This window comes from Quercus robur, chromosome 11 (genome assembly GCF_932294415.1).
Source record: "Quercus robur chromosome 11, dhQueRobu3.1, whole genome shotgun sequence".
Lineage (NCBI taxonomy): Eukaryota > Viridiplantae > Streptophyta > Magnoliopsida > Fagales > Fagaceae > Quercus > Quercus robur.
In genome coordinates, this window is record NC_065544.1 from 611,278 (window position 1) to 630,112 (window position 18,835).

At 33.5% G+C, this 18,835-nt stretch overlaps 2 protein-coding genes across 3 annotated transcripts in view; both read left to right on the forward strand.

Moving 5' to 3' along the window:
* The window catches only part of LOC126707365 (12-oxophytodienoate reductase 3-like), a 60,873-nt gene that overhangs the window by 19,001 nt on the left and 23,037 nt on the right, over positions 1-18,835 (forward strand). The window lies entirely within an intron of this gene.
* The window catches only part of LOC126707372 (auxin-binding protein ABP19a-like), a 57,632-nt gene continuing 46,229 nt past the window's right edge, over positions 7,433-18,835 (forward strand). The window contains exon 1 of the mRNA XM_050406983.1: positions 7,433-8,128. Within this exon, the coding sequence (XP_050262940.1) occupies positions 7,501-8,127 (627 nt within the window). The 5' untranslated portion in view covers positions 7,433-7,500 and the 3' untranslated portion in view covers position 8,128. The remainder of the gene's footprint in view (positions 8,129-18,835) is intronic.

Below are 18,835 nucleotides of genomic sequence, written 5' to 3' on the forward strand. Positions count from 1 at the left end.
TCTTGGTTTGACTGGTTATTACATAAAATTTATCAGGCATTATGGTCAAATTGCTTCTCCACTTACTGACTTACTAAAAAAGGATGCATTTGAGTGGACTGACAAGGCAACTAAAGCTTTTGAGGATCTTAAACGAGCTGTCTCTCAACCTCCTGTGTTAGCATTGCCTGATTTCTCAAAACCATTTTTGATAGAATGTGATGCTTCTAGTTATGGACTTGGAGTTGTACTGCTGCAAGGCAATAGACCCTTGGCTTTTCATAGTCAAGTTTTAAAAGGGAAGAGTGTTCATTTGTCCACTTATGAAAAGGAGTTGTTAGCCTTGGTCCAAGCAGTTAAAAAATGGTGACTGTATTTGTTTGGCAGGCCCTTTGTAATCAAAACAGATCATCAAAGCCTTAAACACCAATTGGAGCAGCGAATTGGCACTCCTATGCAGCAAAAATGGGTCACTAAATTGTTGGGGTACTCATTTATTATTAAATACAAGAAAGGAAGAGAAAATGTAGTGGCTGATGCTTTATCTAGGCAAGGTGACAAGGAAGAATAGGAGGGTCAGTTGGGTATCTCATTGGTTCAACAACCAAATAGTTGCTTGTTTTTCATTTCTCACTGCAACTCAGCACTTGATCAGAATGTTGGAAGCATGTTTTTAATATCTTTACCCAGCCCCACTTGGATTGAGGAGCTTAAGGCTAGTTATGCAGATGATCCAGGAGTGCAAAAGATTTTTCAGTCTATTCAAGACGGGACTGCCATTATAGGGAAGTTTAGTGTGACAAATGGCTTATTATTGTACAAGGGATGGATTTACTTGGGTGATAGATGCAAGTTGAAGGATAAGGTACTTGAATTGGTCCATGATAGCCCTTTGGGTGGCCATTCCGGTTTTCTAAAAATATTACATAGAGCCAAGAAAGATTGGTTCTGGTGGGGTCTGAAGAAAGACCTGAAAGACTACATTAAGTGTTGTGAGGTGTGTCAACGAATCAAACATGAGACAACTAAACCAGCTGGGTTGTTGCAGCCTTTGGCTCTTCCTTATAAGCCTTGGATTGACATTAACATGGACTTTGTGGAAGGTTTGCCTAAGTCTCAGAAACAAGATGTTGTGTTGGTAGTAGTGGATAGGCTAACCAAGTTTGACCATTTTATTCCTCTCTCCCATCCTTATTTTGCAGCAAAAGTTGCAACTCTGTTTATGCAGCATGTGTTTAAGCTCCATGGCATGCCTATTTCTATTGTGAGTGATAGAGATCCAGTTTTTACCTCAACATTTTGGGGAGAGTTGTTCAAAAAACAAGGTGTTGAGTTATCTATGTCATCATCCTATCATCCACAATCTGATGGGCAAACAGAAGTGGTTAATAGAAGTCTAGAGCAATACTTGAGGGCATTTGCAGGTGATAAGCTTAAGCTGTGGGTTGAGTGGTTACCCTTGGCTAAGTTTTGGTTCAACACAAATTTCCATACATCAGCCAAAATGACTCCATTTGAAGCCCTCTATGGCTTTGAACCACCAAAATTACTGGATTATATCCCTAGCATCACTAAGGCAGCAACTGTGGATGAGTATTCGTTGAACAGACAGCATGTCCTGATCCTTCTAAGGAGTAATTTGATTGTTGCACAAGACCAAATGAAATTGCAAGCTGATAAGCACAGACAGGAGAGGTATTTTGAGGAGGGAGACTGGGTTTTCTTAAGGCTACAACCCTTCAAGCAGAAATCCCTTCAACTAAAGCAAGTTGGCAAGCTAGCACCTAAGTTCTTTGGCCTTTTCAAGGTTGTTACAGAAGATTGGAACAATAGCATACAAGCTGGAGTTACCACCTGAATCTAGCATACATCTAGTCTTCCATGTGTCATGTTTGAAAGCCAAACTTGGACAGCACATCACTCCAATTCCCACTCTACCACCAGTGGATGATTAAGGTCACCTTTCACCTGCACATAAAGGAATTCTGCAGCAAAGGACAGTCCAGCTGAGGAGGAGGCCGGTAACTGAAGTTCTAGTCCATTGGGATGGTTCATCATCAGAGGATGCTACTTGGGAGCTGTTACCTAAGCTGCAACAGCAGTACCCACACCTTGTGGGCAAGGTGCTTTAAAAGAGGGGTGCAATGTTAGGCTACTGGATATATGCTAATTGATAACTAGATGCATCAGTTTACTTGTACATTGTTAGTTAGTTAGGCTTGGCTTAGTTGGGTAGTACTATTATCTTAACTGTCAAGTCCAGCTGTAATTTTGTTAGAATAGTATAGCTAATTATAAAGGCTGATTTGATTGTAATTTGATGGTATGAGAATAATGATACAATTGATTAGTTTCTCATTGAGATTCTGATTAGGAGGTTGATTCCTAGAAAGAATCATGGAGGCCTAGTTCCCTTTAAGAACTACAATACCTATGAGATTATGAGTTGAAGTACAAGAAGGTTCTATCATCATGCAACGTCCAGCTTATATGGTGGCACAAAAGAGGGTTTCATCAAGTCTTTAAATTGCGCTTAATTGACTTCTACATAATTGATAATTTCACTTGAGCGAATGTCGAGCAAATAAAACTCAAAATTTCTCTTTGCATCAGTGTTTTGCTTGAGTGAAATTTCCAGAATTTGAATTTCTTCAACAGATAGTTATCAGAGTTGTAATCTAATCAAATAAAACAAATTCAAATTCTTTTGACTCTAAATTTTGTGATTGAAATTAGCCAACGTTAAAACCTAACATACATAACTTCTAAAATACTGACACAGGGAATAGATTATAGATACCAACCCGTACCCTTCTCTCTTCAAAATTGGATGTTTGCAATTGTCTTTTTTTTTTTTTAAATAAAAAATTTATTGAAAGAACATTTGTACGTTGATAAGATAGCATGCAACGGTGGAGCTAGATGATGAACTAGGGACAGAAATTGTGCATGCAATGGTAAAGATGATAATATTTTTTCAATAATTGCAATGTCATCTTCTTTTCCTGCTGCTAGCTTAGAGATGTACGTATACTGTTATGGTCCATCAGTCACTAATCACAACTTTATCTTCACTATAAATGTGAGAATAGGAAAACTTTTAGGGCCCGTTTGGATTAGCCTGTTTTCATCACTCAAATTGAGTTCTCATCACTCAAACTAAGAATTCTGTGGGACCCACTGAATGCTAGAGTGTTTGGCTTGATTTTCTCTCCTAGTTTTCATCACTCAAACTCAGTTTGGGTTAAGTGAAAAACATGAAAACCGAAAACAGCAAAATGCTGTTTTCTGTTTTCACCCTTCAAACTGAGTTTGAGTTCAGTGGCATTTTCATAAATCTTTTGACCTCGTGGAGCCCACCCGTATGACTTGTCCTAAGTAAAGTCTTTCTCTCCAACCCGTTCTCTGTCACTTCTCCTTCTTCATTTTTTTTTTCTTTCACCTAGAGCTCTCTCTTCTCACTGACCCAGAGAGAGAGCAAGACCAGAAAAGAAAAAGGACGTCAGCGAATCGGACTGAGCCAAGACCAGAGACCAGAGATCGGTTCAGCCCAGTTCCGCTGCCACCAGCCAATGACCCAGAAAAGGAAAACCACGAGACTATGATCGCCGGTGCTGGTTCAGCCCAGTTTCGTCGCCACCATCAAAGCGAGAGCCTCGAAACACCAAGACCATGATCGCTGGAGCTGGGTTTTGATTTTGTCGCCGGTGCTGAGTTTTATTTTTATTTTGATGAATGGGTTTTGATTTTGTCAATGGTTGATAAATGGGTTTTGTTGATAGTTGCTGGGTTTTGTTAATGAATGAGTTTTGTTGATGGTTGCTGGGTTTGTTGTGGTGGATCGGTTTGTAGTGGTTGATGGTGGCTAGTGGTTGGGTTAGTGGTGGTGGATTGGTAGTGGTTGATGGCGCCGGTGAGTGGCTGTGGGTTGAAGGGAGGGAGAAGATAGAGAGATAGAGATGGAGAGACACGGGTAGCAACAGACGCAACGGTGGGTAGTGTCAGTGGTGGGGTCCACGGGTTTTGGGAAAAGTGGTAGAGATATGTAACTGAGAACTCAACCCAAACATGTGATTTGCAATTTTTGAGTGAAACTGAGTTTGAGAATTGAGTTATGAGTTTTTGAGTTTGAGTTAAGAGAATTAAGGTATGAGAACTGAGTTTGAGTTAGCTCTAAACCAAACGGGGCCTTAATTCCTTCTTGCTTCGCTATCATGCATGTACTACCTCTCTCATACGAATATTCCTATTCTTATTCATCATTCCGTGTATGGGTGTTGTGCCTAAGCTAACCATAAAGTTGGTAAAAGATCCACTTGCTGTTAGCTCAAGCCAAAACCCATTCTAGGAAAAGGCATTAGCTAGCTAAGGAGGCTTCTGAATGTCCATTAAAATTTGAATCTGCGTCAAATTTACCTACATCCGTCACCAAAATCAAAATTAAAAGCATAAGCATGAGAATCTTGGGAAGAGCCATTTTAAGCACTTTTAAGATGCCAAAAGATTTATAACTCAACTAATTGACATTTTTAGTATTTTCAAATGGGAGATCCTTACTCTTCAACTTTTGAATTATATATATTAACATGTTCAATTTAGTTTTCAAATGCTAGTATATTTACTTATTGATTTATATACAGTTTTTTAAAGTTTCATTAATTTTTTTGAGGTAAAATTTTACTTTCACCTGCTTTTTGTAAATAAAATAATTATGAAAAAATAAATCTAATCGGGCATTATCTGTACTTGCTAAGATATATCGCTAATCAGGTTCAACAAATTAACAAACAATTTTGTAAACCAAATTATAGCAAGCAAGTATTATAGTGTACATACAATATTTGTAGTTATTGACTCATAGTTTAAAAAGTAATCTATAATATATCTTCCATGACCAAACATAAGGTACATACAATAATAATAATAAAAAAAGTCTTTTTGTTCCAAAATTTTGCAATTGTACAGGGGAATAAGAACAAAATTTATGTACACTATTTATGTTTTGTTTTTTAGATTTCTTTTTTAAAATTCAATCATATGTCTACTTAACTGAAAAATACAATTTTATCTCATAAGAAAAAAGTTATATAATAGAATTTTAAGATGAGAATCTAAAGAACGACACCTAACTACTAATATTTCCCTTTCAAAAAAAAAAAAAAAAAAACCTAATTACTATATTTAAGTCTTACCCGAGAAATAAGGATGATTCATAAAATAAAAGAACTTAGAAAATCAGTATTCACTGCAGAGTCCTACCCGTGGAAGAGGGGCATTCCTAATATCCACACAAAGTTTGCTTGGCTGCAATTCATCAAAGTCAGAAAGACTTGCGAAGAGACTTCTTTTTAGCTGTCAAAATGTCTTCTTATGCCGTCTTTTGCACCCTTTCCCACGTTCTCGTGGACCACATCTTGATATTTTCTCCAATCTCCACCGTTTATGGAAATTTCTTTGGGACTTCACTCCCTGACTAAGTAAGTTCCTACTTACTTAATCTTATCCGATAGACTATAAAATAACATGCTTTGGGTCAATTATATACTGTAGATATTCAAATAATACGTACTGAGGAGTCTTTTTATTTTTATTTATTTATTTTCTCCAATCGGACATTAATTAATTAATTAAGCTATTGTAAGGAAGAGTAATGCAAATTGATTTTGAGAATATTTCCAATTTGATGAATTGGATACATTATCTTTAATTACTCCAATTAAAGTTGTTGAGTGCAAGAGCTTTTTTATGTGGTAAAAGAACACAAACACACAGCTAATTCATTTCATGTGGAAAAGATGATGATTTTCTTCCCGCGCGAGGGATTATATGTGTATTTAGTTTAGCACTTTTTCTTAGTAGGCGTAAGTACATGGGCTTTTGCCTATTTTCACAAATTAATTAATTAAGCAAAAAACTAATCCAAACCTGCATGCTTCTTTGTTTCTGATGATCACGAATCTAAATTAATTTCACCCCCAAAATCCTAGTCCTGTGATCAGTTTTTCCCAATCACATTTTTCCACTTTCGATAATTAAGATATATATATATATATATATTTTTTTGCAGAAAAAAATGTTTTATATAATGCATATAATTAAGTGTTATTTGGTACAACTTATTTTTCAACATTTTGAAATTTTAGATTATTTTTAAAAGTAATACCTAAAAGAAATGAAATTTAGAAAACATGTACCATAGTAAATGCGAAAGATATTTCGAACAAAAAGGGACTTCTTGTTGTTTTGTGGAAAAAGATAACAACAGACATGGAACACAGCTAGCTCAATATCTGTCTGTTTCTTTCTGTAGTAATTGCCCGTGAAGTCCTGCATGGGCATATCAAAATCAACGAATTGCTACGCCAAAAAAAATATCCATATATCCAAAGTTCGGATGGTAAAGGAAGCTCAAACTCATTTGTCCGTTCAAACCCACCCACTCTAATTAAACCCAAACCTATCCAATTATTAGTTGGGTTAAATGGACACCAACCCAATTAGACCCAATAATTATTAGGTTTTAACTAAAAACCCATTGAACCCCATTTTAACTCAAAAACAATATACCCAAATTCAACCTAGCCTTTCCCATAATTAAAAAAAAAAAAAAAAAAAACACCCATTTGTTTCAGTGTTTCTTTTCAAACCTAGCCATCATCTTCTTCTCTACTCAAACCCTAGCCCTCTCTCTTTCCCTCACTCTATGTGCTTCTCTTTGAGCACGAAGCTCTTCAATGGAGGCGTTATTCTGTTGGCCAAACTCGTCGGAAGAATAAACTGGCGCCGGCAAGAGAAAACCGAAAGCGTTGGCGAGTGGAAAGCTGGGTTTACGAAATCCACAATGTCGTTTTTAGCTTCCAGTCATAGAAAGTCGCCGGTGGAGATTATGATGTGGCAAGTAGCGAGCAAGTGCTTCCTCTAGAGCTAGATGAAGACGACGACGGTTTCTTAGTAGCCAAGAATCCGAGCTTCGGGTTTCCTTCGTCCGATCAGAGAAGACACAATAGCGTCGATGTTCCGTCAGTAACGACGTCGCCGCGAAGGTCGGTTTCGATGGTGGCTCCGCTTTTTCTTGTATGGCTTTTGTGATCATGGATTTGGGGTGAAATTTGGCTTTCGTGATTTTTTGTTTTGTTTTTTTTTTTTTTTTGAGTAGATTTCAACTGTTTGGTAGGTGGGAAAATGTGAGAAAGTACCAGAAATTTGTTTAATATTTTGGTCATTTTTGAACATTTTAGAGTACTTTGGTCATTTTCACTTTAGTGGCATTTTAGTAATTTTGGTAATTGAGTGGGTTGGGGTTTATTCATAATAATTGAGTTGGATTAAATTTGGGTTAGAAACAATTAGTTAAATGAGTTTTAATGGGTAAATGGATTTTATATACCCAACCCAATTATATCTACCCTAAACCCACCCATTTGACACCCCTGGTTCTATATAATTGACACTAAGACCACCTTCCTTCAAACACACTCTAAAAGCTAAAAATAAACATAGGCTTATCTAATATTTGTGAGGATGATACTTCCCTTATTCTTCATTTTTTGTCTCTTCAGCAGCTCCCATGCTGCTGTGCAAGACTTCTGTGTCGGTGACCTCACGGCTCCTCAAGGCCCTGCAGGCTACTCTTGCAAGAATCCTTCAAAGGTCACAGTGAATGATTTTGTTTTCTCTGGCCTAGGCACTCCTGGTAACACCTCAAATCTTATTAAAGCCGCAGTGACACCAGCATTCGCTGCGCAATTTCCTGGTGTCAATGGCCTTGGAATTTCTTTTGCTCGTTTAGACTTGGCACCTGGCGGAGTTGTGCCATTTCACACACATCCTGGAGGTTCAGAAATCTTACTTGTTGTGCAAGGAACAATCCTTGCCGGGTTTGTTTCCTCAGCTAACACTGTATACTTTAAATCCCTTAAGAAGGGTGACATTATGGTTTTCCCTCAAGGATTACTTCACTTCCAAGTAAATGCAGGAGGGTCTGTGGCTATTGCATTTGTTAGCTTCAGTAGTTCGAGCCCAGGTCTCCAAATTCTGGACTATGCTTTGTTTGGGAACAATTTACCTACTGAATTGGTAGCAGCAACTACTTTCCTTGACACAGCTCAGATTAAAAAGCTTAAAGGTGTTCTTGGTGGAACTGGTTAAGGTCTTCGGAGATCATCTGCCAATAAAAATGTTTCCAGAGATTCTCTTAATTAATTTTTTTTTTTTTTGGTTTGTGTTCATTCCCATGGTTTCTTTGTCATGATTGAGAAGGCCTGTAAGAGTAGGATTCTTCAAGTCAGTAGCAGTTTCTAGCTAGCTAGGTTTATTAATAAAAAGAGTCTTGTGAGTGAGTGGCTTTTGTGTTGCTTTTGGAACTTTGATTGTAGATTTCTAATGAGTGCATTTATGACTAGTATGCGAGCCAACATTCCGTTGATGGCAAATGCAAATGCCTTTGACGAAGCAAGATAATGCTTGATATTTATTTTGTGTTTTAATTAAATGGGATATACTTATCCCACAAGCCCTAAGATAGTTGCAATTTCTATTCCAAATTGCTCACTAAGTATATTAACAATAAAATTCTGTAGGGAGAGACCATTAAAATCATCATAGTAGAAATGTGGCGATGATTATTCTACATATGAGGAATTGCATTTGAAATTTTAAATTATCCACCATCAAATTCGATAACCTTGTCAACTATTTTGTATGGTCCAAACTTCTTGATGGGTCATGTATTCCAAGAGTCATTCCCTTGCAACTTTTATTTAGAATCATATGTACTACTTCAACGAGCTCAAGAGTCAGGACTGCTCTATATATTTTGGAGTCTAAGGTGAGAACTAAAATGGGGTCTTCTTTATACTTAAGTATTAATTAAATTAATATTTATTTAATATTTTTATATTATAATATATTTCATTTAAAATCTATTTTCCTTGCCTTTTGAGATGTAAATTGACTAATTAAATTTTTGTATTCAAGTTCTTCTAATATCTTATTTTCAATCGATAATATAGCTAATCCACTTATTCTTTCATGGGACAATATCGATCTTAGATATAATTTTATTAATTTTAATTTTGATAAACTTTTTCTGCAAAAACAACTGAAACAAGTATTGTTAGTAAAAACCTATAGGCAACGCATGTATTTGGAAATGAATTTAATCTTTTTATATAATTTAGTATGTCAATTGGATTATAATCTTTTAATTGTAAAATTTCTTTTAAAACATTTAACTCTGAAAATAAATCTAAACCATCTATATCATAATAACCATCATGTTTGAGAAAATATTCAAGTTTAAGACAGTATTTTTGTATACTATTATCACCTAGTGATTTCAATTTTGTGAAGTTAAATAGAAAACCAAAAATATCTTCATATATTTGAAATTGTTCAAATCTATTCTCAATTGAACTAATTGCTTTATCTACTATATATAAGAAATAATCAATTCTAAAAGATTTTTTAGCAGAACGTGTTGTCTCATTATGAACATTTTCATCATTTCTTTCTATGAATTATATGTTTCTCACGAAATACAGGTTTTATTTCCATTTCCAATGCAATTTTTTTTTAGATGCATTCATTACAGATATAAATCCATTTTCTCTATATCCTTTAAAATAAGAAATGAGACTTTTTAATTGATCTATAGCAATATCAATGTGCATGTCTTTTAATTGTAAATTTTTACTAACAGAATTGACAGCAGATAATATGTCATACCAAATAAGAACTTAAAGCTTTCAATTTCATATGTTGCCAAACAATCAGCTTCACTTTTTATTTTAGGATCTTCACTTGTTTGTGCTAATTGTAACAAAGCATCTCTTATTTGTGGATCTTGGAATTTTATTGCTTTTACACTTTCAATATGACTTTCCCAACGTGTTAGTGATAGTGACTTAGGAGTTAAACCTAACACATTATTTTGTAAAATTTTCCATCTTTTTGTAGAAGAAGAAAACAATGTATATATTCGTTGTATAACTCCAAAAAATTATATAACTTTTGGACAAGAATTGGCCATATCACATAGTACAAGGTTAAGACTATGACAACCACATGGTGTGTAAAGTGCTCTAAGATTTATATCAAGAAGTCCTTTTTGTACCCTTGATGTTTTCCTTTCATATTAGACCCATTATCATATCCTTGTCTGCATATATCATTAATATCAAGCTCAAGAATATTTATTACATTTATAATTTCATCAAAAATACCTTTTTCAGTAGTCTCATCAACTTTTACAAATTCAACAAAATGTTTTACTATTTTTATTGGAATTGTTGAAATATCAATACATTGTAATATGAGAGACATTTGTTCTTGATGACTTGCATCTAGTGTACAATCAAGTATAATTGAAAAATATTTTGCTTCTTTGATCTTTTTGATAATTTTACATTTAATCTCATTTGCTAATAGTTGTATCAATTCATTTTTTATTTTATGTCCAAGATAATGATTATAGATTCCACCATTTTGAATACGTCTAATATGTTCTTGCATAACTAGATCAAATTCTGCAGTCATTTCAATTAGACTTAAAAAATTTCCATTATTTTCTTCATAAATCTTTTCATTTTTTCGTTGGACTGCCAAATTATTTTTGTTAGTTTTTAGACTCCTTAAAACCACAATCAAATTAACCTAGATAATTAGCCAAGTGATTACTTAGTCAAATTAACAAATCTAGGTTAGCACAAATATATCATATCAATGTATAGCAGCAGAAAATAAAAAACATAACGATATGATAACCTAGGAAAACCAAACCGGTAAAAAACTTGGGGAGGATTTAACCTAACTATCTTCAAGGTAAAAAGCAAATCCACTAGAAAGAATCAAAGTTTTACAATAGCGACTTAGACCACTAACATCCTATTGCTACCCACCAGTAGAAACTTATTGACACGACCACGTGCAAGCTCCGAGACCACGGACTCCTTCTTTCTTTGAACTTTGCAAAACACAAACACCCACGTTTGTGACTTTGAAATCTCACTCAAAGGTTTAGCAACACAAACTCTCCTGTTTGTGACTCCAAGACCACCCTTGAAGGTTTAGATCATCAGCACCTTTGATGACTAGAGAAGACAACAACTTTTACAACACCGGATCTTGAGATTCTTCAAGGAATAACACCGGTAGAAGATATGAGAGAGCTTTTTAGGAACAAAATCCTAAATTCAAAAGAGGCACACTCTTTTCTCTCCGAAAATCCTCATTTAAACGTGTTTAGGATTTCCTTTATATATTGGGTGAAGTAGATTAGAAATCCTAATCCTTAATGGGCTTGAACTGCTATTTGGTTTAATTAAAATTCTGCAGATACGACTTTCGATCGATCGAGCCTGTCTTTCGATCGATCGAACTAGACAGATTATGAAATCTTCTTCTTGCGACTTGTATGTTCTTGAATCTTGACTTGAATCACTTTGAGTATTGTCTAATAATACCTATAGACTCTAAGATCTATATCTAGACAAGTTTGTGTTCACGATTTGCCAATTGTTCTAAACTTTTAGAACCTAACAATTTTTACCAAGAATCTTTACTACAACAATAATTCTTAATAAAACCTTTTTCCAATGATCTTTCTCTTTGTTAATTTGTTCTTGGATATTTTTAGCCATTTTTTTATTTTTTGATAATCTCATTTTCATATCTAGCCAAGTGTTCATGTTAGTAATATGGTCTCTAGTTGTTTCATGATTTCTAATTTTAGAACTAATATTTTTCCAATCTCGAGTTCCTTCATTACATAGTTGGCCAATACATTTAGACTCAAACAACTTGCAACCAAAAAAAAAAAAAAAAAAAAAAAAAAATACTTGGTCCATATCTTTTGAATACACTAGCCATTTTCTATCATGCTTCTTCCCATTTGATAATATTCAAGTGTAATGAATAGTAGACAAATTTCTAGTGTCATCACCTCTAGGAAAAATTATATCATTGTCTCTAATTGGACATCTTTCTACTAATAAATCTCTTAATTTTCTGTCAATATTTTTCCAATTACCTAGATCATAGATATTTGAAGGAATATAATTCAACATGTCATTATTTTTTTCATTTTCTTCTAGTTGAACATCATTATGGTGAACTTGTTCATTTGTGACATTTTCATTTTCTTCTAAATTTTTTGAAGTTCATTATCAAGATTTGTTGTATTACAAATTGAACATCATTGTTATCTTGCAATTGTATCATTTCATTATCTTCTAACTCTTTTTGGTGAATTTCTTCATTTGTGATATTTTCGTCTAAATTTTGTGTTATATTTTGTTTATTACTAGTAACAAATTTATTCATTGATCTTTTTTGAGACTCAATTATTATTTTTTCTTTTTTAATTTTTTCATATCCAGATGCATATTTTCTAATAGACATTTCTAATCAAACAATATATTTATAAAGACTAAAATAAAAATTAACTTTCAAGTGTAGAGCAAATGAGAAATAGAACTTGATTTATATAAAAAGTACTGTTGTAATTTTACCAAACAATAACAAGTTTTTAGCAATCTCAATCTGCATAAATAAAGACTTATTCATTATATTACCAATAACTAAAATATATATATATATATATATATATATATATAAACACAATATTAAAATAAAAAAAAAATTCAAGCCCAGCCAAGAAGATGGCCACACAAGTCTTATTAATAAGACCCACCCACAAAAAACACAAAACAAATCATATTACACCTATAACCAAAAAAAAAAAAAAAAAAACTTGAAGGCCCAACAACCAGCCATAACTAAAGTAGAAACAAGCCCAGTCTTATACAAATAAAAGTAGAGAAAGCCTAAGCCTTATACCTCAAAAGTCAAAACGCCTCTGTAGAATCAAAATGCATCTGCAGCAAAAAAAACGCAGTCCTCAGTCCTTAGTTCAGAGTTTTCAGATCAGATGTGATCAGATGATTTAGATCGGAGAAGCTTGAGCCAACAACAGTGGAGAGAAAGAATGAGAGAGGCGGAGATCAAGAACTAAGAGAAAGAAGTAGAGCAAGAATGAGAAAGAGAAGCGGAAATTTTTTTAGGGATTTGAGATTTTTTATTTGTTTTGATTTGTGATTGTTTTGTGGTTAATTTCTCAGACCAAATTTGTAGTTTATCTTGTTGAATTTTGGTTTGTCTAGAGGATAATGATGTTATTTTTGGGACAATTGATTTTGTTTAGACCAAAGATTATTATTATTATTATTATTATTATTTTTTTTGTGCTACCAATGTTTAATCGGATATACCAGAAATTTTTTTTTTTTTTTGGTCAAAAGGATGTGCCGTGTTTTTTTAGATTCATCTGAAACTAATTTTTTTTTCCCTACTACCCCTTCTTTTCTAAAACTTTGGGACCCCCCTTCTATTTGGAGGCCTTAGGCAATTGCCTAATTGGCCTAGTGGAAGGGTCGACCTTGTCAAGAGTTAAGTAGGGACAAAATCCTATCATGATTAATTTGATCGCAATCCACCACTCTATTCCAAGTAACCTTAAACCACAACACAACTTCACTAAAACGACCCTCATCTTCTTTCTAACCAACTTTCTTATAGACACAATTTTTTGATAACTTATTAAGATGACAAGTCATGATTGAAATGATAGACAATTATTTTCACTTTGATCCTCTTTTTTCAAGGGTTTAACAAAAGTGTAGAAACAAACACTAATAAATCCGTCTACCCCTAATTTTAGGTAGCCTTATTTCAAGGTCACTAATAATAACCCCCAAATAAATAGAAATTTTGCTAAAGTGCAAGCTACACCTCTAAATTTGGGGTGTTTTTAGATCTAACACCTAAAGCATTAAATTTTCAATTTTACTCCTAAAGTTATATTATGTTTGCATCAGTAGTCATTTCATCCATTTTTTCTGTTAAGTGTTATATAAGTCAATCGCGTGTGTTTAATTTGTCTAATAAAATGATTTCATATCATTTTCATTATGCTACTTCATTTTTTAGCCTAAATTTTTTTAAATAATCAAATAAATTTTCTAAAAAAAACAAAAAAAAAATGAAATAATTAAAAAAATTCAACATTTTCCTACTTTTATTTTATTTTTTTTAAAAAAAACTTAAACTAAAATCATCATGACATTTTCTTGGCACCCAAACCAATGCTAAGCAAGGTCTAAAACTTATCTACAAACCCATAAAATTGATGTATATTGTCCAATTTACTATAAACATACATAATGACACCCTAACTTTTAACACTCCTATAAAAATCCTAAAAAGAAATAGCAAAATTAAAGAAGAATAAAATAGGCGAGGAGAGAACCCAAGTCGTCATCAACCTAGCTAATTAGGTGACATCATTGCAAATCCACTAATTGAGAAAATGTTTTCAACTTCATCATTCATCGATAATGAAACAGAAATGTTCTTTAGATTCCTCAACTTGGTATGTTGACAACCTAGATTTGCCAACAATGGTGGTTGTAAGTTCCGTGATCCATATCCCTTTTTATGACACATCAGCATGTTGATTTCTTCTCGCGAAGGCAGGGTGCTTCTACTCGAATATTGCTACTTTAATGACAAAAAATATTTATCAAAGTAGTACAAACCAAAATCATCAAACCGGCCCCACATTGCAGGTCCACTCATTGGATAGTCTCGACCCATCTAAGTGGATAGTCTCAGTCCATCTCGACCCACTAGCCAAATTGAGTGAAGCTAGCTGATCGAACACACAAGTCAAGTACCATTAGACATGCTGTGATCAAGAGATGATGCCTTGGGGGAATCCACTTGCCGAGTAATAACCAGCGTTAGGCACGAGTTACTAGAAGGTCATATCAACAACATAAAGTAGGTCTCCTCTAACTAGTGATATGATATGGAAGGACCCACTGACATAGGGAATATTCTCTCATCATGATGACCCTACTGAGAAAGGGGTATAAATAGAGGAGGAGATGTAGGAAAAAGGAATTGGAAAATTTAGGGAAGAGAAAGACATGAGAGTACTGAGGAAAAACACATCCCGGAGAGAAGGAAATACTACTCGGATTTTAGAACAGAGGCTCCGTTGCCTAATAGCCACCTTGGCTGAGCTAAAAACCAGAGAATTAGGTGCCAAAGTAACATTAAATCTTCATTAGTGACCTGAAGAAACACCTCATAAACCTCTCATTGTGGGATAAGCCCAAACCAAAGTATAAATAAATTGGGGATTTAGAACCAAAAGCCCAAGATTGTTGGGAATGAACCACCACAAAAGTGATTTCTTAATTAATCTTTTTTTGCAGTACTAGTAAACTACCCACAAGAATTTATTCTTATTCAAGCATGTGTTACAATACATTCCATCATCCAATCATCATGCATTTAAAAGTTCATATGCATAACAATATAATCACACTACATGTGATAGGGTACAGAATCATACAAATTTAATTATAAAAGATAAATTCTTAAATACTACATGAATTAATCTCACATAGAAATGCACCATATAAGTAAATTACTTTGTTATTTATCATGGATTTTCTTTATATATATATATATATATATTGAGAAATAAGAACTACATGAGTTATTATTACATAATTTTAGAACTCATTTCTAACTAAATGATTGATTATTATTATATAAAATTCATAATGTTATATATCTATCCTTATATATAACATTTCTAATTAAAATTATCAATAAAAACTTTTCTAATTTTTTTTATAATTCCTTATTTATTAATGAAGAGGGTGATTCGAATTCAAGGATTTAAATCTTTTAAAATACTTGCATTAATAAGGTTGTCCTAAAATAATTAATTCCAAATTTAAGATTAAAAAATCAATTGCATGTGTTTGTACACCTAAAAGAAATTTCATTTTCAAGTCTAATTTTGATATTTAAATCATCTGTTTTAGTGTTAATTTTATTCAAATGGTTAACACCCTAACTTATCCAACTTAAATAATGTCTCTAATTATATTGTGCTTTAAGTCTTATTTTGATATTTAAATCATCTGTTTTAGTGTTAATTTTTTTCAAATAATTAACACCCTAACATGTGTGGACACAACGGAAGGCCGGAGTCGCCACCTAGTTATATGGTCTAGGAACCATGAATATAGTGTCCTTTTGAGAAAGGACCTTTGATCTTACTATCAGGGTTTAGGTTTGGAGTTTAGTTATGCTTTTGGAAAGGTGTTAGGCGCCCAAGATCGCCTAACCCTAAGGTTGGCCTCCCATCGTTGTTTCCTTTGTCTTAACCTTATTAAAAACCATCTAAACACTTGTATTCTAAACTCACAGACACACACTAACATGCATCTAACAAACAACATGGTATCTTTCATTCCAAACAAAACATACTTATCCATTTATCCAAACAAAAGAGAGCTAAATACACAAAAGAAAACCCTAGCATCCATCTAACACAAAACCCTAGCATGCATTTAAACAAGGCAACAGCCCCAAACATGGCAACAAACATATCATCATACAAAACATATCAAAACAAAAAGAAACATTAACATATTAGAAACCCTAATCGAACATCTAAGAAGGCTCAACATAAATGCATGATCAATGTTAATGCATGACTTACCCTTTACCCACCTCTCAGCAACACAGCACCTATGGCATCAATGCATGAGTATGTGAATAAATGGCATGTCATCAAAACAAGGACAAAACTAAACAAACCCTAATTCTAACATGTGATAACAAAAAAGCATGTTAACAAGGTGAGCAAATATTTTACGAGGCTTAAAACATGTGAAAAAAAGGCCATGGTGACAAACATATAAAGACAGAAACAAAACAAACAAAAATTAGGGTTTTCTAAGTAACGACATCATGCATGCTAGAACAGGTCTGTGTATGCATGAGTTCATCCTGCGTATGTAGGCTAGATCATGTGTACGCAAATCCTTACCCATAAACCCTAATCAACACAGAAATAGAGTAACAACCAAAAACATAAAATCTAACAACCTAGCATGCTTAAAAACATAAGGAAAACCTAAAACTAACCTAAACAAACATAAATAAATGTAAACTAAACACAAAAGCAGATAAAACAAAGATTAAAGACAAAAAAGAAAAAGAAAAGTTTAAAAGAGTACTTTAAAGCAAAAGCTACTAGGCTTGATTTTTTATCATTCCCCTCAGTCAGATCTATCTCAATTCAATGAAAAAGTGATTAGTAATCTTAAACTCAAAAGACTGGGGCCAAAAAAGGTCTCAATCAAATAAAAATGACTTGAGGGTGTTTTGTGAAAAACTCCCTTTTGATTCACTCTTTTCTAGTGAATCTTAGGTTTTTCCCATAAGATTTTTCTGTGTTTTGAAAATATACCATGTAAAGCTTTATATAATGGGAAAAAATGGGGTTTGGAATAACTCCCAGATGATGTGGGATTTGTTCCAAACCTTAGCCATTATTACAGAAAACTTGTCTTTCTTATACTTCTAAAACCTTAACTGCGTGCGTAGGATCGTGCCTACGTACATATGCAATGGCTCACGTACGCAAGCCGAGGGTTACTTTGGTCAATTTATTTCCAAAAATAGATTTTTGCTCATTAAAAAGACTATATTTTCTATTTTAACACTCCTCAAGTCAATTTAATATCTGATTGGGCTCTAAACTGGCTTTAGGCCTTAGAGTTTAAGCATCATTGGGGAACGGGGGCTCGAGTTATAAGGAGTACAAAATGTGGTGTCTACAATATGAAAAACATGTTTTGAACTAAATTTTTTGTAGTGATAGTCAATCGAAAAAAATAAAAAAACTTACAAACTAATTACATAGAATAACCAAAACCTAGGGGTGTCAATTCGTGTTAGCGTGTCGAGTTCGTGTTGTGTCGAGATAGAGGTATTCGACTAAATGACTCAATCCTAACCTGACCCATTTAATAATCGTATTATGATCCTTCAACCCTAAACCGACTTGTTAATAAGGCGGGTTGACCTGACCCAATCCATTTGACACAGTTAACAAACGAGTCGTGTTGGGTTGACACGAATGTAACACAACCCATTTCAACCTGCATAATATTAAATATAATATCCATCTAGAAATAATTTTTTTACATCCTAAAAGCAGTGCATACACTTCAAGTCTTCAACTCACATTCAAAATAAAATAGTTTAACAAAAATGTAACATTCATCTAGAAATAAGTTCTTTACACTCCAAAAGAAGTGCATACACTTCAACTTAAATTCAAAATAGCATAGTTTAACAAAAGGGTCATGCTAATGAGTGCCCTTAGGGTATTGGTTAAAAATCCAGTTAAAGAAAGTTTTTATGGGAAAAGAAAAAAAAAAAACTATTAATGTTTTGACAGATTTTTTCATTTCCCATAAAAGTGATGTCAAAACTTTCCTAAAATGAATTCTTAATCAATGCCCTAAGGGAACTCGTTAGCATTTCCCTAACAAAAATAAAATAACATAGTTCAAAAAAAATATAATATCCTTGGAACTCACCAAATGCTAAATGTCAATATTGAAAGAATTGGAGCAAACAGTAGACTAAAGTTTATAGAACAAAAACATATATAGAAAAAATTACTGTAGAATTTTGAAACACCAAAAAACGGGTTTTCTTTAATTCTAAAACTCACTAAACATATGAGAGAGAGAGAGAGAGAGAGAGAGAGAGAGAGAGAGAGAGAGAGCAATAACCAGTTTGAGAATTTGAGTTTGAGAATTGGGCATGAGACTATAAGATAGTAGAGTGAGTATTACGGCTGAAATAAAAAAATAAAAAAAAATAGATATTTATAAGATGGTTTAGAGATTTAGGGTTTGAAGGGCTTAGAGATCCAGGATTTGTAAAGTTTCAATTTCCAATTATATCCCTTGTAAGT